Source organism: Castanea sativa, chromosome 10 (assembly GCF_040712315.1).
Source record: "Castanea sativa cultivar Marrone di Chiusa Pesio chromosome 10, ASM4071231v1".
In the NCBI taxonomy this organism is placed as follows: Eukaryota; Viridiplantae; Streptophyta; class Magnoliopsida; order Fagales; family Fagaceae; genus Castanea; species Castanea sativa.
In genome coordinates, this window is record NC_134022.1 from 36,362,097 (window position 1) to 36,384,596 (window position 22,500).

A 22,500-nucleotide genomic window follows, 5' to 3' on the forward strand; every position below is an offset into this window, starting at 1 on the left:
CTTACTTTCTTGAGGAATGAACTTAAAAATAGTCCACGTTTGTTACTAATAAACGAAAATTGTCAGCTATTGAGTTTTCATTATACCGTATTTGCCTATATAAATGTTGCTATATCATTTGACATTGCTGAAAATTTGCTTATGAATTTGTCTCCTCTGTCATTGCACAGATTTCAGATCACAAAGAAATTAGTTGTCTCTTACTTTTGGTGTGAAAATTTTGTGTTATTGTTTTATTTTTCTTATTAAGTTCTACTTTTGTTCGTAGCTTTGTGATGGATCTATAGTTGCCTTCACTGTTCTTCACAATGTGAACTGCAATCATGGGCTCATATATGTTACATCACAGGTATGAAAATATTGCACATCCTTTCTCTGGATGATTTTTTTCCTAAATTAGCTTTAGACATTCTAATATGGTATTTTTATGTTTATTCTTTCTAGGGTATTTTGAAAATTTGCCAACTGCCATCAGTATCAAGCTATGACAACTATTGGCCAGTACAAAAAGTGTGTCATATTTTCTTCCCTTTTATCAACTTTTGTTCATATAAAGTCAAATTTATGTATATTTAGCACTTTTGCAATTGACATAATTTTCATCTTTTGGTTAGATTCCACTAAAAGGCACTCCGCATCAAGTCACTTACCTCGCCGAGAAGAATTTATACCCTCTTATAGTTTCAGTTCCTGTGAGTATAATTTTATCTTTTCATATATATATATATATATATCTTATGTTTGAATATTTACAAGCTGGAGTATGCATAATGCATGTAAGTTATCTCACTTGTCGATGATGCCCTGTACTTTCTATACGTGATAGGAGACAATTTTTCTCCTGAAATTAAGCTTGCAATTAGTCCTTTATCAAGTAGCATGTCTTTTTGCTCTTCTTCCTAATGGTCCTACCAACTAAAATCTGGCTGTCATTATAAAGTGAAATGTTGTTCGCTTCATTTAGACCTTGAGTTGCTGAAAGTGATGGTTTATGGGTTTCTTTTTTAGTCATTGTTGGCAATAATATTGCATTTTGCTTCGTGTAAAAAGTCATGAAAAGAAAAGAGAGGCATCATGTCCGGCATATAGAATATGTTGCAGCTAACAATATGCTCACAATTGCATTTCCTTTCCTTTTTCTTCTTTCTTTTACATAAGTTTTCTTTATGAGTTTACTATTTTTGTCCATCAAATTCTGATGCCTTTTGAGTATTTTAAATTCCAATTCAATGCAATCTTTTTCATACATACTGAAAAGACAAACAAATTGTTCATATACTGAATAGACAAGCTTGTTTATAACTTAGAAATATCTGGAATTTTCTTTGCTATGATCTCTGCTATGATCTCTCTTCCAGTTAAAAATATGGCTAACTAAATTCTTATTTTCAGTGTCAGGATGCTCAATGTAATTGCATTATTTTATTTTTAATCAAATTAATTTGTTTTTGTGGAGCTTATTTTAAGCAGTAATTTCAAATGTATTTAATCTGACCAGGTTCATAAGTCATTGAATCAAGTTCTTTCATCTCTGGTTGATCAAGAAGTTGGCCATCAGGTCGAAAATCATAATTTGGGTTCTGATGAACTGCACCAAACTTACACTTTAGATGAATTCGAGGTCCGCATACTGGAACCAGAAAAGTCTGGTGGCCCTTGGCAAACTAAAGCTACAATTCCAATGCAGAGTTCTGAAAATGCTCTAACCGTGCGAGTGGTTACCCTGTTGGTCAGTTGCTTAGTCGTCCAACTGATTCTTTTTCCCTATATTCTTTTGCCTTCTTTGTTTTTTTTTATTTATTTTTTATTTGTTGATGAACTTGCCTTCTTTGTTTTGGGAGAGAGGTGGATGAGATATTATATGAAATTTCAGAAAATAGATTGGTGCCTGTATAACCTTGTCTCTTCATTTGGTCTGGAAAATAATATTTTACTTATCCACCTTCTCATTTCCAGAATACAACCACTAAAGAGAATGAAACACTTTTGGCCATTGGGACTGGTTATGTGCAAGGGGAAGATGTTGCTGCAAGAGGACGCGTGCTTTTATTTTCTGTTGGGAAAAATACTGATAATCCTCAAAACTTGGTATATAGACCTGTAATTGTTGGATTCAATTCTAGTTTATGTGTTGCATTTTTAACCCATAAAAAATCTCATCTTTTAAAAAAATTTCATTACTTTTAACCCTTATTGTATTCTTGCTGTTATATCTGGTTTAATAATTAAAGCTTTACTTTTCAGGTTTCAGAGGTTTACTCAAAGGAATTGAAGGGTGCTATATCTGCTTTAGCCTCTCTTCAAGGCCATCTGTTGATAGCTTCTGGTCCTAAAATTATTTTACACAAGTGGACTGGTACTGAGTTGAATGGCGTTGCTTTTTTTGATGCTCCTCCATTATATGTCGTCAGCTTAAATATTGTATGTGTTATTTCTTCAATGCCTATATCTTTTTACTTATTCTTTTACATGAAAAACCTAGATATCAGTTCTTGACTCCTGTTTCTGAGTGGTATGGTATGCAAATGGTATGGTTTTGCAATGCCTAGATGTTCTCAAGAATTGCTTTTTAGGTGAAAAAAAATAGACATAAAATAAAGAATACAAATTAGAAGATGCAACAAAAGCTTTAAACCTTTTGAGATTGGCCCTTATCCATTCTATAATTAACTTGTCCTTTTTTACTACTTCTACTAGTGTTATTTTAGGTATTCCCTTTACCCTTTTTTGTTCCCTTTACTTGAATCATCACCCTTCTTCACTAGTGTATTGATTTTTCTACTTTGCACATGAACAAATCATGTCAAGTGATTGTCCCTTGTTTGTCCAGAATGAGTGACCCTTATCTTTAAACAAATTTCTTTGTTTTTTGTTTTTTGTTTTTTTTGTTTTTTTTTTAATAAGTAAATTTTATTTGTGTGAAAAGACTCCATACAGTATATGGGATATATATTATAGGTCCATCAAATAACAAGAAAAGTACAGTTATCCATAAAGTCCTATAAACTAGAGGCCGAATGACCACTCAAGGAAGTCGTCCAACATATAAAGTACGTAAAAACATGAGTTTCACATCCGCCATAATTTAAACAAATTTCTTGCTTTTTAATAGCCAAATATTAAGTACCATATAGCGTGGTTGGTCTTACAGCAAACTTGTAAAGCTTTCCCTTTGACTTAATAAGTATTTTACAATAGCGACTACTCTTGATGTACTTCTCCTTATCATCCATCTTGTTATATGATTCACATCTTGTTCGATCTCTCCATCCTTTTATTGATCTAGAATATTGAAAACACTTACTGTCTGGTATATCTAAACCGCCAAGTTTTACAATTTCATCTTTATTTCTTCTTTACTAAAAGCCTTTAGATTCTAAAGCATTCCTCCAATTTTCCAACTTGGCTTTGGTTAGGTGTCTAGTTTCATTCACTAAAACTATATTGTATTGTATGCAAAAAGCATACACCAAGGGTGATGTTGGACAAATTAGGGAATTTGTCTATGTGTGCTTGTGTTTGGTTAAGGTATAGGAGGATTTGTGGATCTGAGGTTTAGAGTTATAAATTAAAGGGTTAGGAGTTAAAATTAGCCAAGGTTTGATGAGTTTTTAATGGCTGTTTAATAGAGAAATTATGTGAGTTTTAGGTTTTTGAAAGGTAAGAGAAAATATTTGATTTAGGATTGAAAAAGGTAAGAAGAAATGTAAATCAAATTCATCACAATCTGTGTACAGTACTGTGAGCAATATCCAAGAAAGAGAAGAACATAGAGAAGAGAAAGGTAGGAAAAAGAATAATAAGGTCAGCGTATCCTAATACTCAGAACTTAATATTTTGTTGATCAACTCCTCCTTGTTTGAGTTCAATAAGACCCTTGTATAGATTCTAAATCTTAGCTTCTCCTAGTTGAACTGCCAAGAGTCTTGTAGTTCATTGACAGTGTTTGGTCTCCTTTACAAGGAGAACCAAGGTTCGACTCCCTCCTAATTTGTTGAATCAGGACATTTACTTTTACCAGTAAATCAAAACCCTAAATGAATTGAACCAAAGCCCATGCATAAAGACACATCAACTAAATAGGACTTACTTATTGATTGAAGAAAACCCAAGGCCTGCAACTATGACTCATACCCAAAAATTACAGAATTACCAATTGCCATTGACTCTAGAATAACCAAATAAAACATAAAAGAGAATATCAGAAACTAATTACCATGGACACTTATTCTTGGGCTTTGCCTTAATTTCAGGCTTCCAAAAGAGGATATTGTTTCTCTAACCACATTATGGTTTCACCATCAGAGGGACTTCATTGTGAATTTGGTCTAGTAAGTCCATCGATAACCAGTGGAAAGAGATGTGAGATTTAACCTGATCCTTGATGCTAAACTATTGTGATAGAAAAATCACTTGTAGTGCTTGCTCTTGTTCTTACACTAGTTACAACTTCATCGTACATATGCTTAAACACCTTAATATATTTTAAAGGAATTCTTTCCTTTTCTAAAGCCTACTACATAACCTCTCTAGGTACTCTATCGTATGTTTTATTTATGTCAATAAAAACTATATGGAGATCTTACGGGCTTTTCTATATTTCTCCATTAGACCTCCTTGGCCTAAAACCAATTTGATTATTGGATATATATATATTTTTTGATAGGTAATCAAAGAAGTAATATTAATAGGAAAAGTAGTACAGGATGTTCATGATGATGAACAGATAGATACAAAGAAAGAAAACTAAGGGAAGGAAACTCTAAGGGAAAACATAAACTCTGAAAGAGACGGAGAATCCGTAAAACCCCAACAACGAGACCACTCGAAGAGGCTTCTCTGACATAACACCTTTAACTCATCCAATGTCTTCTCCATGTTCTCAAAGGAGCGACGATTTCGTTCCAACCAAATAATCCACAATAAACACCCTGGAATCAAATTCCAAATATTAGAGTTGTGCTTCCCTAACCACTGATGCCAATAAGATAACAACCCCGACACTGATCTAGGCATAACCCAGTGGATACCAAAAGCCTGAAGCATAAGAGACCATAATGTATGAGAAACAGTACAATGAAGAAGAAGATGGTCAACCGACTCCCCATCACAACAACACATACAACACCGATTTGCCAAAGGACGCCGACCCCTAATCATGAGATTATCCAAAGTGAGAATCCGACCATGAGCGGCTGTCCACAAGAAGAAAGCTACTCGCTTAGGAACCTTTGGTTTCCAAACACCCTTCCAAGGAAACAAAAAATCCGAGGAACCTCGGATTGCTTGGTAATAAGAGCGGGTGTCGAACATACCATTGCCTTTGAGCCGCCAACAAAGAATATCCCTCCTATTCCCCCGAGGGATATGAGGTTGGATAAAGTGAAGAAGAGAAAAAGAAGCAGCAAGCTCCCAATCTTCAAAGGCTCTAAAAAACCTTAAATTCCACACTCTAGTAGAACCTCCTTCCGGAAGCCACAAAACTTTAGAAATGCAAGCATCCTTGGCAACTGAACACACATAGAGCTCAGGGTAGAGATCTTTTAGGATATAATCCCCAATCCACCTATCATGCCAAAAGCGGATGCGAGTGCCTTCACCCACTACAAACGATAGGTGCTTAGAAAAACTCTCCCACCCTTCATGAATGCTTCTCCAAAGGCCACAACCGTGGGTCCTCCTGCACACTTTGGTGCACCACCCCCCTTGACTCTCACCATATTTAGTGGATATAACTCTCCGCCAGAGATGAGTAACTTCTTGCCCAAAGCGCCACAACTAATTCCCTAATGGCATGTTTGGATGTTTAAAAAAAGGAGGGGGAGTAGAGTAGAGGGAAGGGGAGTAATTCAATTACCTTGTTTGGGAGTTTTTGAAGGAAGGAGGGGGAAGGATTTAAAGGGGTTTGGAGGGGTTTCAACTACCTCCAACCCCCTCATTTTTAATTCCCCCAAATTGGAGAGATTTGGAGGGAGAGTAGAGCACATAAAATTATTTATAAAGTAAATTACCTAATTTACCCTTATTATATTTATAAAATTACAATGTTAAAAACAAGGGGAATGGCTAATTACTCTCTTCCCCCTTACTAATTATAAAAACATCCAAACAAGGTGGAGGGTAATCATTCTCCTCTACTCTCCTCCCCACTACTCCCCTCCCCTCTACTCCCCTCTACTCTCCTCCCTCTCTAAACTCCCAAACAGGCCATAAGAGAGCTTGGTTAAACGACGCCACACTCCTTATCCCCGGCCCCCCCAATTTAACAGGAGAACACACCTTATCCCAAGCCACCAAAGGATATTTGAAACTCCCCTCAACTGACCCCCAAAGAAAGTTCCTCTGAATCCTTTCCATTCTAGCAGCCATAGCTTTAGGGATAGTGAAGAGAGATAAAAAGTACGTAGGAAGACTCGATAGCGTACTTTTTAGTAAAGTGAGCCTACCACCCTTAGATAAGTAAAGACGATTCCACCCTGAGAGTCTCTTCTCCATCTTTTCCAAAATAGGGTTCCAAATCGAAGCAGTCTTAAAAGAAGTTCCCAAAGGCATCCCCAGATATTTCATAGGCAAGCTCCCTACTCTACACTGCAGAATGCTAGCCAATGCATCTATATTATTCACCTCCCCCACAGGAACAATCTCACTTTTCCCAACATTCACCTTCAAACCCGTAAAAGCTTGAAAACAAGACATCGCCAATCTTATGGAAAGCAACTGATCCCTAGAGGCATCACAAAATAAGATAGTGTCATCCGCAAACAACAAATGGGAGATCTGAACACCAATAGAATTCACTGCTCCCACATGAAACCCCCGAATAAGGTTATTCTCCTCTGTCTTCTTCAAAATTCTGCTTAAAACCTCCATAATCAAGAGAAAAAGAAGCGGGGATAAGGGGTCTCCTTGTCTCAACCCACGGGAGCTTTCAAAAAAGCCTTCAGGGGAACCATTTACCAAGACAGAGAAACGGACAGAAGTAACACAAGCCTTAATCCACCCCCTCCATTTCGACCCAAACCCCATCCGGTCCAACAAATAAAACAAGGCCTCCCAATTAACATGGTCATATGCTTTTTCAATATCAAGCTTGCAAACCACACCCGGTAACCGACTCTTTAGCCTACTATCCAGACACTCATTTGCAATGAGCACAGAATCCAAAATTTGCCTCCCACCAACAAACGAATTCTGAGTCACAGAGATGAGTTTATCCAAAACCACCCTTAACCTATTAGCCAAAACCTTGGACAACAACTTGTACACACTGCCCACTAAACTGATAGGCTGAAATTCAATCACTCTCTCATACATACTGTCGTAATTCAATCACTCTCTCCCATAGTTTCATGGTGTGACAGAAGATGCCAAAGGAAACAAAGATAAAAAAATGAACCAGATAAATACACACACACACACACACACACACACATGTCATGAAACACAAAAGACTCATGGAGAATGAAAATTTCGGCATGATCACAATGCATAGGAACTATACAAGAAATTCAAGAGATATTAACAAGGTAGAAGTGCATCAGATCAGGGTTAAGAGAATCTTCTACTCCACCTCTCACAAAAAAAAAAAAAGGCGAAGAATGGAGCTAATATACGAGAAGGAAGGGAAGACTAAAATCAAGAGTCAACTTAGGTTGGTTTTAAAAAAAAAAAAGTTAACTTAGGTGATTGCATCTCCACTCCTTCAAAGGACCTATAGCTCTCCTCCCTACAAAAGCCAGGATAGTGTTAATGCATATGGTCCCCTCTCTCTACACTTTTCTGAGCATATATAAGCCTCTTGGTAATGCATTCTTTTCTTTTTCTCAATGCTTTAATCTTGTTGCAGGTCAAGAATTTTATCCTCCTTGGTGACATTCACAAAAGCATATACTTTCTTAGCTGGAAGGAACAAGGAGCTCAACTTAGCTTATTAGCTAAGGATTTTGGCTCCCTTGATTGTTTTGCGACCGAGTTTTTAATTGATGGAAGTACCCTGAGCCTCACAGTTTCAGATGATCAGAAGAACATTCAGGTTATCACCATTGTTTGTGCAATACTGTTGATACTTTGCCAGATCTATGGTGACAAAATTAAAAATTTGTTATTGACATAATACAAGTTTATTTTAATTCAATGAAATGGACTGACTACATGTCATGAGAATTTTTTTTTCTTTTATGTATTAAAACAATATTGGGTAGGATGAAGTTTGGGAGTTAGCATGGAGTCTAGGGATCTGTTTGGGAATCGCTATTTTGTTGGAACTGAAAACTTTTTGTTGAAGTACGGTAAATAAAGGTAAAAGTTAGCTGAAATAGTACAATGGAATTCATAAATAGTGTCAAAAAGTGCAGTGGGGCCATGAATAGTAGCAAAAAAAAGCTGAATAGTGAAATAATTTGGCAAATTATAATCCATCCAAATGGAGGCTAGGTGATCAAATTTAGCCCAGATGGTTTGATTGTCATAAGGTTGAATTTGAGGCTATATGCTCTGGGAGAAAATCCGTCAGGTTGATTTTTATACCGGTACTTTGGTTGATTTTTGACTTATGAATTCTGCCCTCTCAATCCATTGAGTCACCATGCATATAGTTAGTGATACATTGTTTGAATTATTTGACAAAGTACGTTGTTCTTTCAGTTCTCTTCGGTTGATTTTTAGACCTGTACTTTATAGTATCTGCATCACTTTGGCTTCCTGTATCTCTTTCTTACTAATCCATTTTTGTCATCACTTCTTCCTGAATTATACTTGCATCCCAAAACCCAAGACCCTTAAAATCATTTGTCCTTGCACTTTCAATATCATTGTCAATTCTTTTGTAAGAATAAATTTTCTGTGGAATATGTTTTCTGAGATATTGTGTTTTCTCTTTGACAATTACATGTGATTTTGGCACCTGGACCTTTCAAAGTCATTGTTCACAATTTCTTCTTCCATTATAGAGTTTTTGGCATGAAATTTTTGTGGGGAAAAGGTTTTTAAATATTTTTTAGTCTATAGTCTTTCCCCCTAAACTTCAATGCAAAATTGAAATTTGATTTGGTGCATAAGCGTCCCAAGAACAAATGCCAATGAGCTCTAACTCAAATGGCATCTCCTCTCCCTGGGCCCCTGTAGTTACAAGGTGAATGTTGAAATTGCTGGTTCAAGACCTACCAAGTGCATATGCAACTTACCCAAAAAAAATCCGGAAAAGGGGAAAGTTAACAGTAAAACAATGTTAATAAGGCATTAAGCTTGACTCTTAAACATGCAATGGGGTTCCAAACTGGAACCCTGATGATGAAGTAAAAGAGAAGAAAAAAAACTTTATGATTTGAACTTTCATTTATCTCAAGACTGGCTGCCTCTGTTGCAGCATTTACATATTGACCTAGATTACTAAAATTTGGGCTTCAAGTTGCTAACAACTTAAAATAAAATCCTGATCAAATGCATCTAAGCCCAGACTGGCAAAGAAATAATATCAGAGAAAATCTGGACATACTGAAATAGAATAAGCGTCAAATCTGAAATCAGAACTCCCACAAATCGGCCCCTTAATTGTTTCACTTTCATCTTGATAAATTTCTCTAATTTATTTACATCACTCAGCCTGCAGTAAGAATTCGATTATTTGGTAAGGTGCATGAAATGGAATGGCTGCATGTGCACCTCATGAACTCAGGGGCACACCTGTAGACACGTATAACAAGAGAGAGAAGCAGAATGGAAATAAGAATTTCCTGCTTATCAGATTCATGAATAACATTGATTTGTTTTCTCAGATTTTATTATAGTTTGTCTGAGTCTTTATGTGTAAAATTACTTTTATTTATGATTTCTATTTTCCTTTCTAAGGTCCTCCCCCCCCCCTTTTAATTTATTTTTTGGATACTCATAAATGAAAAGGTTGACTTCAATAATGCAGTTAGTGAAATATTGACTCTTTAAGTTTGAATTTTTCTGTGCCAAACAGATATTTTATTATGCACCAAAGATGTCAGAGAGTTGGAAGGGACAGAAGCTTCTTTCAAGGGCTGAGTTCCATGTTGGTGCTCATGTGACTAAGTTCTTGCGGTTGCAGATGCTTTCTGCTTCATCTGATCGAACTGGTGCAGCTCCAGGCTCAGATAAAACCAATCGCTTTGCTTTATTATTTGGTACCCTGGATGGCAGCATTGGTTGTATTGCACCTCTTGATGAGCTCACATTTCGTAGGCTACAGTCATTACAAAGAAAACTTGTTGATGCTGTTGCCCATGTCGCTGGCCTAAATCCAAAATCTTTCCGCCAGTTTCGCTCAAATGGAAAGGCTCATCGGCCTGGCCCTGATAGCATAGTTGACTGTGAGCTGCTATGCGAGTAAGTTTTGTTTCCTTCAAATATTTTCTATGGCTTAAGGCTAGATCTACTCTCTAGTGAAATATGAGGATCTTGTCTATATCTTCAATCTTGGGAAAGGCCCAGAAAATCTAATAATATTTTTTTCAATTTCAGAAATATCAGAAGAAATCTTGTGAAATAACAAGATGTTATAATGACCTTAGGGCCTTGTTTGTATCTCTATATATATTAGGGTTGTAAATGAACTAAGCTGTTAATAAACAACTCGAACTTGACTTGGGAAAAAACTTATTTATAGTCGTTTATTTAGAAAACGAACCAAGCTCGAGTCCAAATTTAGAATCGACTATTAAACGAGACAAACTTTAACATAATAACGTGTTCATGAACAAACTCACGAGTTTGAAACTAGATTTAAGTATATGTAATATTACATGTTTATATGTGTTCATGTGCAAAAATATACTTGTATACACTTAATATTAGATTGTGTAGGTCTGTAAACAAATTCATAGGATATCAAATTATTATTTATAATTTATTGATAATATGAATCGATCATGTTGTAATTAAAATTCTATATAATTTTTAATATATTTTTTATATAAATAAGAATAATTTTATTAAAAAAGGACTATTTCATGCAAAAAGAAAGAAATTATGTACAAGAGGAGATAGAATTTATAAACATCGAAATAGAATCACTAGACATGAATCCCCAAGCACAAGACAAACAAGCATGAGACCAATCAAATAAAGTGCCTGCAAACAATGCAATCATTTTTAACATTACAAGGTTGGTGATCTAATTTTTACAAGTTCATAACCAAAATCATTCTATCTAATTAATTTGAATAATTCAGTTTTAACTATAATTTAGTTATTAATTATTAGCCTATATTTGAGTAGGGGTTAAAAATTTAGTCGTGGTGTTTACTATATATGAGAAAAGAATAAGTTAACCTAGTAGCTCATGAACAAGCTTGAGCTTGTTCGACAATAAAATGAATCAGGCTTGAACATGTAATCTAGTTGATAAGTTAGAGCTTGGCTTATTTTCGAAATAAAATTAAATGAGTCATCTTGAACTTTTAACACTCAGATAGGCTCGATTACAGCCCAAGTCCATGTTCTCTGTAGATCCTCTTTAATCCCTTTCTATTATCTTAACTATTTATCTATCTTGTGTCCAAGAATGGGTGTTAGCCAACTATCTTCTTTTGTCAAGGTTAAAGTAAGAGTACACTACTGAGTAGATATAATACTGTGTGATTTTGAGTGCTCAACTATTTCTTTTTATGTTTTCCCATTTCCAGTTATGAGATGCTTCCATTGGAGGAACAGCTTGAAATCGCCAATCAGATTGGAACAACTCGTTCACAAATTCTCTCAAATTTGACTGACCTCTCTTTGGGAACGAGCTTCTTGTGATTTCAGCCAATCTGAAGGTGTTATGGGAGTAAGGATTCCCTTGAATGCTTGGGCAGCCTGAATTAAACACTTTGTAATATTCGGCTATGCTCATTACAGCAATTGCATGGCCATTTTTAATGGCTCAGTTGAATCAGCCTCATCTGTAGTTAACAATGGAGAAAAAGGAGGGTGCGAGGCAGCAGAAAAGGTTGTTGCTTCATTGTTATGCATCAAATATGATATGCATTTGAGTTGATGCTCCAAGCATAGACTGGGCACTAGTTTCACATAACGAGAATTGTTGGTCAAAAATGTTTAACATTGAAGTGAGGAGATTGGGAAGGGAAAGGAAGAAATAAAAGATGCTTAATTATGTAACATTAAAACCGTCAAATGCCAATGTTGTACATTGTAGAAGGGTGAAGGAAGCAAAAGACAGTTGCTTCATTGTTGTACATTAATGTGGTATATACTATTCAACTCTTGTCACAACCAATGATTGGATATTGTTTCCATTAATGAGAACTGTCAATTAACAATGCTGTTTATGTTGTGCTAAGAAAATATTAGATTTGAGATCAAATTATTTGTACACAGCTGTCATTACCTTGACTTGGGTCTGTGGTATATGAATCATTAACCTGAGTGACTCCCAGCTGCTGCAATTTGCAATTCTGTCGGCAATTGTAGCAAGTTAATGGCAGCAAGGATTGTTCACACAAGCAGGCCTCAATTAAACACCGTGATGTCCACTTTCGGAAATTTCATGAACATCTTCTATAAGAATCTAATGCATTTCTTGTGCCTGCGAAAATTCTCATAACTGAAACATTTACTTTCAGAATAGGAGCGCCGAAATATCATTTTTGGAATTATATCAGACATGCATCGTTGTGGGAAGTCTAATCCGTTGTATGATATGGTTCAGAGTCAACCAATACGTACGACACTTTGAAAAATATATAGAAAGGGCGTGTTCATAGTCATAAAAGCCACACCAACAAATTGAACTAATAATGACTAAAACTCCGACAAAGAAATCTAGTCGGTTTTGATTTTCTGTGAAATGACTAAAAATTTATAAAATAAAGGTTTCAAGTCTAGTTAAGGCATGATTAAGGGGGGGAGTTATGACCAAGATTCGTCTTTTACATTTGAAAATGTCTACGAGTGCAACTACTTACACCAACAGTCTTGCTACTTCAATAATAGTATGAAATGATAAGTCCCGAGTTAGCCTATGGCTGTGGACAACTAATCATTACCCAATTTCATAATTGACTAACGTGTGCAACCGTGAGTGGTCGTTATTTTCTGCCTCGTATAACTCACCACTTTATGTTGACCACTCACAATTGCGTAAGTTAGCAAGTTGTAAAATTGAGTGTGACTCATCACTTAATGTTGACCACTCACAATTGCATAAGTCAGTAAGTTGTGAAATTGAATGTATGATTGAAGAGTCTATTATCAAGTGCTGTGTAGTTTTCAAAGGCTACACATGGCATAACTCAGATGGGCATTATTATTGTGATAGAAACTTGAATTTGCTATTTGAAGTTAGCCACTAGAGAATAGTGGAGACCTACCTGCATGGTTCAGAAGATATAATTATCAAAATGTGGCCCTCGTATATGGAACCTAAAATGATGGTGGGATGTCCTTGTTGAGTGATTTGAGTCCCATGTATTGCTTCAATCGTCATTTGATGAAGCCGTGGCAAAATGTTTGAGGTTGACAAATTCCTTCTATTTTGGAATATAAAAGGAATCGATTGGTTTGCTGGTGAAAAATTGAAGGGTTTATTCAGCAAAAAAATTGAAGGGTTTATCTGAAATATCCGTATTGATTCTTCAACAACTACTATAATACTATTTGGTTTAATGCTAAAGTCATTATCATCATGAACCTGACGTCTGCAATTTGAATTCTATTGCATTTCAAAGTAAATGATTTCTTGCTTAATATGATATAAAAATTCAGAAAATTTTATGGACAGAAATGGAACTTAGGGTTCTTTACTTCTTTAAGTATTTTGTCTTATATGAATCAATCAATAGTAATAATAATTAATAAGCCTATGTTATGTACTGAATGACCTATAAGGCTATAAACTATGTCCGTTATCTCACCTTCCAAACAAGATTAAGAAAAAAATTAAGGTAATTATTAGTTATGCCCTTTATGTTTTCTTCCTTTGTTGCTAGGAATGAATTATGTCACGAACAACATGAATCCAATGCAATATTTTTATGGTGTGGGCCTCAATTTGAAAATGAAAAAATTGCATAAAGCAAACTGCATGTCATCCATTGTTTAACTTTTCCATTTGAAGAAATAAGTACCTTCTGTAATAAGTTCTTGAAAAAAAAAGAAGTATCTGATTTCTCAAAGCTTGTGAATTGTGATCACTACCACCAAGGTTGTCAAAATCGGGATCCTACGTAGGATCGTAGGAGGTAGGTGAGATCGTGGATCGTAGGATCGGATCGTAAATCGTAAGATCCTATATTATTTGAGAAAAAAACAAAAAAAATAAATATTTGTATGTTAAATAATCACATAAATTATACATTCATTAATATAATTATCATACATCACTATATTCATTTATAAGCATCATTTAAAGAGGTCAAAAATCTCAAAACATGACACTCTATTGGAATATTTTTTATTCAGATCCAACTGGCACACTCTCTACATTAGAGTTGAAAAATTTGGTCTATTGGGATTTTATTTTTCATTTAAGTCCAACTGAGCAATCTATTAAGTTTAAAAACATTACAAGAAATAAAGGTCGTTTGGGATCGTCAAAATCGTGTGATCCTATCGATCCTGAACGATCGCAAAGATCCTTGAAAGATCTTAATCGTTTTGAGCAGGTGAGATCGTAAAATCGTAGGATCGTAGGATCCAGATCGGGATTTTGACAACCATGACTACCACCATAACTCAAATTTCAAGCAAATCAAGGCCACCCACAATAATACATGGGCATATCTGACTTACAATATGGATTTGAATTTTCCCTGATCAATAGCCCTTAAGATACAACATGAATATATATATATATATATATATATATATATATATATATTGCGGGCCTCATGCACGTGCGAGTGATAGAATAATTTGGTCTACCACGGTACATATGATGATGATGATACACGTGCACATAGTTCATAAATAGGGCAAAGTGGATATAGAGGGCATCATTTCATTAGGGATGTTTCTAAAGTGTTCATTTCAGGGACCATTTTCTTTAAGGAATGTCTAACAAAAGTGGAACAGGACCCTTTTGATTTGATTAACGAGAGGCCAAGAAGTGTCCCCCTTCATGCGCAATATGTGCATATATCACTTCATTTGCGTGTATTGTTTATACTTATCTTTCTTGTTTTTGGAGCTTAATTAATTGTATTTTATGATACAAAAACACACTTTAGACATTGTACAAAGCAGGGACTCTTGAATTTCCAAAAGCACTTATAGTGGGATCTTAGTAATGCACACTTGGGGTCACCATCAAGAATAGGAATAGATGATGAGAGGCAAAATCAGTGTGTGCGCTTTGACATGAAAAGAGAGCCTTTCATTTCTTCAAATGCCTTGCATTTCATATGGGTCCAAAGCCATGGTGGGCTAGGTGGTGGTGGTGGTGGTCCGAGTCATCTCGGTTAGATAATTGCTCACATCCTAGTTCTGAAAATTTTGACTAACTCACTCACTCGGCCAGATTCCATTTCTGCAAGGTGGTAGGCTTTGTCCCACCAAATGAGATAGTCATAGTTTTATTAGGTTTTTTTCATGTCACCCTTTTTTCTTGTTGATGTTTTTTCTTTTGAAAGAGGAGCTAGGAGGTATCAATTATCATTATCATCAATTGGTCAATGTCGTTAGCGAATGCAACCCACATGCAGGTGAATGTATTTTCTTCTATGCTTTTTTAAAGCATCTATGAGATTGAGAAAAAAAAAAGGGTGTTATTGTCGATCATGCACTATCCATATGCACATACCTTTTCCCCATTTTTGACATGCAACTATGCAATCCATCAAGAATTCAAGATTGGATTGGAATTGTGAGTTGACTACTATGCACACAGTACTAATAATGCAAGAGAGACTATGAGAATGTCTTACTTCAGTTTTCTTTTTCTTGTGGTTCTCAATTATTCTCACATTCTTCTTTAGGATAACTTGGTAGGTTTCCCCAGCCACCTTCATGCTCTGCTTCTTATATATCCAATGTGCGCAATAGGTGCAGGTTAATTTGTACCCAAATTGTTCAATGGGAAAGTAGTTTAAATTTGTGTAAAATTAAATTAGTGGTGTGATCACTTTTGCAAAATACCATACTGAAAAGGATCGTTAAGAGTAGCAATAACTTAAGTACAAGGTAGATATATAAACACGAAATGAAAAGCATCGTGTCTTAGTCAACATAAAATCATATATATAGAATGATTTAGTCAACATAAAATCGTATGACACTCTCTCTCTCTCCCCTAATTGCATTTCCTAATATATGAGAAAGTAAACAATATTCATTATTCAGTTCATTGGTTCAGTGGAGTTTTGTCTTCACTCCAAAATTAATATATATATACAATAATACAAAGTTACAAATTAAAGAAGGATAATAAGGTTATCTAAAAAAAAAAAAGAATAATAAGGGAAAAAAAATTTATACAGATTAATGTGGCTCAGCACTTCTTCAAATTTCAAATTAATATTTGTTCTTAAAACTCAACATTTTGTTTGGTTTGAAGTTGAAGAAGAAAGAAAACAGGGGAAGGGAAAAGATTGGAAATGAGAGAGAAGAGAGAGTTAGTAGAGGAAAATTCTTTTTCCTTTCCTTTCTCTCTTGCAAACCCAAAACTTTGAAGGAAAAGAAGTCTCCTTTCTCTTTCTTTTCTTTTCCTCTCTACTCTACTCTTTTCTTTCTTTTCTCTTCCATCTCCCTCCATTTTATCTGACAGTGTAAATAACAATCCAATACCATTCTTTTTTATTTTCTTGATTAAAAATCCATTACCATTCTCTTTTATTTTCTTAATTAAAGACGATTCTCCCCGCAAAAAATAGTAGGAAAAGGTATCCACGTTATTATTAGACTACTGGATTTGAGTTACTATAATATTTACCTTCTACTAGCTCAAGATCATATCATGACCTAAGCTTCTAATACAACAAATCCCAAATTTTGTCGAACTGTACTAAATCATTGTTGAGAAATTCTAAGTACATTGAATTTGACAAAAAAATTTACTTTTACTGATGTGATAGCCTGCAATTAGTGTGCCATAAAATGATGATAGTGTTGGTCTAGTCTCAAATGATAATGATATTACCGCTAATTATATTATGCCAACTTAACAAAGAGTGAAATTTGTTGTGCCTAGCATTGTTCATCAATCATCATTGTTTGTTCAAAATTCCCACAATTAATTCCTTTATTATATGTCTTAAGTAAAATGGATTACAAAAAGAGTACAGTAAATCTAAAATGGTATGCATGTCTATGAAAGTCAAATAATAAATTTTTATGGGTGGACAAATCTTCCATCTTGTGCTCTAGTGCATTGGCAATGGAACATGATATGAACACATGGCAAACACATGTCCATATCATATCCTATCCAATTCACTAAAGCATCCAATTCACTAAAGCATTGGATGCATTTCTCCTTGATTTTGGACCTAAACCAAAGCAAATATGTGCATCACTACTGTTCAACGTTGATTTGAACTACTTTGTAATGATCATAAACACATTGTAACCTATATTCATAAAAAATAATGCATAAATGCCTAAAATAAAGATGGTGCTTAATAAATTAACTTAAAATTGTAGCATGGGAGACATTCATCAAGAGAACCACTTTGACCTTAAAAAAGTGTGGTCCAAATGTTTGCTACATGTTTTTGGACATTATCCATTATTAAGCTCACCTCATGCCTCCAAAGAAAAGATTTTTTTACCTCCTAAGTCCTGAGTCCTATATGTTCAGCTAGCATATTTTTCTATTAGATATCACTTTCTCAACAGTGACTCCATCTCCATATTGCCATGTACAAGAGATAAGTGGAGACCTGTGTTAGCAACTAGTGTGGTATCATCACCCCACTTACATGGATGATGGCATCACCCCCATTATATGGAATATTGCATCAGAGTCAGCTGTTTCTGACCATCAAACCCCTACTTCATGATTTCTTCTTCAGAGACATATATATGGATGATATATATCTGACAAATAATGCTGTGTACACATAAAATTTGACAACTTTTTCACACCCGTTAAGTTGGCAAAACTTTTACCAGTTCTAATTTGAATTTATCACTAATATTACTTTTTTATTTATCATTAATAATTTATCGCATCAGCAGATGCCAAATTTTTTATAAAATTTTTGTGCCTCTCTAGACTTTATATATCTGCCCGAGAGCCAGCCAGCACTTTAATTTAGCCACCCATCCTATCAGAAATTAGTCCGCATGGTGCACGACACTTGATTATGATTTGCAACTTTTTTTTGTCCATATAATTACTGCTTGTTTTGCCCATAGAGTGTTTCCCAGCATCATTAAATTCGGATCCCCTGAGCTGACCAAAATTCTAGACCTTGTATTCATAGTGGCATAGAGAGAGAACCATATATACCATAATAGGAAGTTTTAAAGGTTTTAAACATGCGAGTTGTGTAACTGTGTAAGTCATTTAAAATATTGCAAGCGGCCCATTGATTATTAAAATACCGGGAGTAAGATTGGTAAATGGAAAATGCAATATATACACTTCCAAATTTGTGTGTGTGTGTATATATATATATATATATATATTGGTTATCTTGGATGGGTGGGTGAGTGTTTAGTCCGAAGAAAACTTTAGTGTATTATTTTCTTAACTGGTTGCCAATTGATATGATTTTTTTCCTTCTTTGTTCAGAATTGATTTGAACTTTGAGTTATCATGTTATACCAATCACTCAAACTCACCTCCATGTATTTTTTTTTTTTTTTTTTTGAGAAGGAAGATAATTCATTAAAAAAAACTAGACCCGAAGGTCGAACTGAACAAAAGAAGAGATGTTTGGAGGAATAGACTCCATCCAAATCTCTAAAGGAAACGATAATCTAGCTCTCTGAGCTAAGGCATGCACTCCAACATTGCCTTGCCTGCCAATATGAGAGAAAGAACAACTCTGAAAAGAGTTTAAATGAGACAAAATGTCTTTTAAGATGTGCCATTCTTGAGAGTGTGACACAATCCTGTCTTGTAACAATTTGATAACAGTAGTGGAGTCCCCCTTCGAAAACAGAATTGTGGAAACCTGTTTCACTAGAAAAAAGTACCGCACGATGACTAGCCATTATCTCCACCAACTCCACTGATTGAGGTTTCATGATTTTTTCCGAGAGGGTAGCCACTACCTCTCCCTCAGAATTACGGATCACCACACCGAGCCCTGTGCCATCCGACTCCCCAAACAGCGCCCCATCAAAGTTGATCTTCACAAGATTTTTGCTTTCACCTCCATGTATTTAGTGCATGTAGCATGCATGCAATTGATGGAAATTTTATTTTAAAATAAATAAATAGGAAAGAGAAGAAGGAAACCCCATGAAAAATTGTATGTCTTATAAATGTAGCAGTACTATACTATAAGAGAACCATATCAACTTATTTGAGCTAAGAGTGTTGTAACTCGAGTGGTACCTTCTGATATTTTCAACAGAGATATTTAGGATTCAAATTAATAATTCTTTCTTATTGTTGTAACTATTGAATTATTAAAAAAAATACTAATAATGAAATGTCTCACATTTATGTAATAAAATAATTATTTACATTAAGAAGAAATCAAATTAGTTGTTCAAATTATATGAAGTCATCAGACCATTTTGAATTCTCAAATTGTGACACTTAGATTTTGATATGAAGAAAACAAAAATGCAAGGTTAAATTACACCAACCTTAGCTAAGACTTATGAAATGACACTCTCACTCCTACACTATGGATGAAATAACATTTTTTTTTTGAGATTTGTATTAAAGCGATAAATATGTCTAACTTTCTTAATATATATAATATATAATATTTTAAAAAAGATTCCTAGACAAAATAACACTCTCTTTGAGGTTTGCGTAAACAAATGAGTATATTTTTTATAGTGTAATATTCCATTTACACATGATAAAGAGAAATATTATCTTTGTTCCTAGTTTGGTAGTAATTTGTAAAACCTAAAAGAAAGTTGATATAATTAGTAAATTAAAAAAATAAAATAAAAGAGTGATGTTACTCCACTTAATGGGTAGACAATCTAAGATCTTCTTAGTGTTTGCAGATTAGTGTTGGTACATTGCATCCGTACAAAAAGACATGTAAAAACCGTCCTCTATATATTTATTCTTTGATCTTGATCACAAATCTGGCATCATTTTCTTTAACTCCAGTGTTTGACTAACATTAAGAACAATATCACATTTAGATTTACGAAAGACCTGTTTAATTAAAGAACTACGTCGAGGAATATATCTTCATTTTATTATCTATCCATTCACTTCATGACAAATGTCCCAATTTGAGCCGTCAACTCAGTTAGCATCAGGTACGTACTACGTAGTGTAGGAAGGCTTCCTTTCCCAACAAGTATTGGGAGAGTTCTTTATCGAATTAAGCATTGTTGTCGATCTTCTTCTTTAATTACTACAAATCCCGGTGCCTCCGGGGCATTAACAAAAAATCATCCGTGAATTGCAAGACTGCTGTGCTGCTAGATGATTAAGTTGTTCAGTTTCGATTTTGTAGTTTTAACCAGTTAGATGGGCACTACTCTTGGTGCATATTTTCATTTCCAAGATGACACGTATCAATTATCGTGGTACTCTTCAAAATAAAATGACTTCAAATTATGTGTAGTACAGAAATTGAAGTTTAAAGAAATAGAATAGAGTATGTTAATGTTAAAGACTTAAATTTTAGATGTTTACCGGAGTTCTTAGAATAATTGTTAATAAATTTTTTAAAGAAAGTTTTAACATTACTTTCATGAGAAATATAAAAAGCTATAAAAAAATCTCGGTGTCTCCGGGGCGTTAACAAAAAATCATCCATGAATTGCAAGACTTCTGTGCTGCTAGATGATTAATAAGTTGATCAGTTTCAATTTTGTAGTTTTAACCAATTAGGTGGGCACTACTCTTTGTGCATATTTTCATTTCCAAAATGACACCTATTAATTATCGTGGTACCCTTCAAAATAAAATGACTTCAAATTATGTGTAGTGTAGAAATTGAATTTTAAAGAAATGGGATAGAGTATGTTAATTAATGTTAAAGACTTAAATTTTAGATGTTAACCGGTGTTTTTAGAACAATTGTTAATAAATTATTTTAAAAAAGTTTTAACATTACTTTGATAAGAAATATTTATAAAAAAAAATAATTATTTTTCTTATAAAAGTTTTTAGAAATATTTTTTAAACCAATGTCCTTATTAGGACAGCTGTTAACTTTTCTAAAGTTTTATTACATAAAATGGTACAAATTGACATAACATTAAATGTAATTGATTAATTTTAACCACTCAATAAATAAATGTTTTAGAAGATAAGGACATATTATTATAGTTTTCAATATCACAAGCTTGCTCTAGGCAAAGCCTACTACTACTGAAAAGGACATCCTAAAGGAAGTATGATTTACTGTCCAATTACAAAATATAATAACACAACTAGGAAATTCTTTTTCCTTCGTAAGAGGAGGGAAGAAAATTAAAAAAAACAAGGAGAGAGAGAGAGAGATGAGTTTATCCTACTCAATTGTTTTTTGAGGCACTCTTATCAAGATATGGAAATGTAGGATAGGTTCAGTTCATGGCTGCCTATTCATTTACCGACAAGTAAACAAGGAAATCGTCCAATGCCCTTCCATTGTAGGCAAAAGCTAAGGCAAAAGGTTAAAAAAGAAAGTACCTTTGGAGGTCATCAAGTGAAACCCTCACCTTCACACTAATTCTAGGAATGTTAAAATTGTACACACACACACCCCCCCCCCCCCCCCCTCTCTCTCTCTCTCTCTCTCTCTCTCTCTCTCCTTGACTATTTGATTGCCCCAAAAATTCACCAAACCAATAATCAATACCCACTAAACCATGTGGTGTGAAAGGGCAAAGCTAGTGGAATTTTCTTTATATAAACACCACCCAAAAAATGCGTCTTTTAGTTTTCCTTCTTAACATGCACCATCTATTAGGAGCCATATTTTATGTCTTGCACAATCTCCTCCACATGTATTTTCCAAGTCAATCGTCAGCTTTGGCCAACTTCAACCACATTGCTAGCTGCACTTCCTCCGATTTTTGAATGCAATACCTTAATTTAGTTTTCTTTTCTTCAATAGCACTAATTAAGATCTGAATCCAAAGCATTAGTTTTCTTTTCTTCCTCCTACATTATGTAGTGACATATACCTTTCTTATCTCCTTAAAATAAATCAGAGAGAAAGCAGCGTGTTTGGTTCTACTGAATAAAATATACAAAAATGAAAAGAATAAAAAATATAAAACCCTATTGTTGTTCTTTTTTTTAAGTTAGGAGTCATACATTTTCAAGTTGGCATCCTCAAGTTGCCTATTTTTAAATTGCAAACTAATTTAAACATACGGTTTTGTAGTAACACACCTAGTCCTAAAAGATTTTTAGGCAAAGTTAAAACAGATGAATCATGACAACCAATGAGCATG

At 34.5% G+C, this 22,500-nt stretch overlaps 1 protein-coding gene across 2 annotated transcripts in view; it reads left to right on the forward strand.

The window, feature by feature from the left end:
- Positions 1–12,291, forward strand: part of LOC142613370 (cleavage and polyadenylation specificity factor subunit 1) — a 34,127-nt gene extending 21,836 nt beyond the window's left edge. The window contains exons 17-25 of one of the 2 annotated variants that reach the window (XR_012840275.1): positions 269–349; positions 445–510; positions 615–692; positions 1,499–1,729; positions 1,957–2,088; positions 2,245–2,356; positions 7,847–8,032; positions 9,965–10,350; positions 11,649–12,291. Coding sequence is in view for 1 of the 2 variants with exons in the window: in XM_075785695.1 (XP_075641810.1) it covers positions 269–349; positions 445–510; positions 615–692; positions 1,499–1,729; positions 1,957–2,088; positions 2,245–2,421; positions 7,847–8,032; positions 9,965–10,350; positions 11,649–11,763 (1,452 nt within the window). In the remaining variant the exon portion in view is untranslated. Of the gene's footprint in view, positions 1–268; positions 350–444; positions 511–614; positions 693–1,498; positions 1,730–1,956; positions 2,089–2,244; positions 2,422–7,846; positions 8,033–9,964; positions 10,351–11,648 lie in introns of both variants that reach the window. The other variant, XM_075785695.1, reaches the window with a different exon arrangement.
- Positions 12,292–22,500: the final 10,209 nt, after the last annotated feature.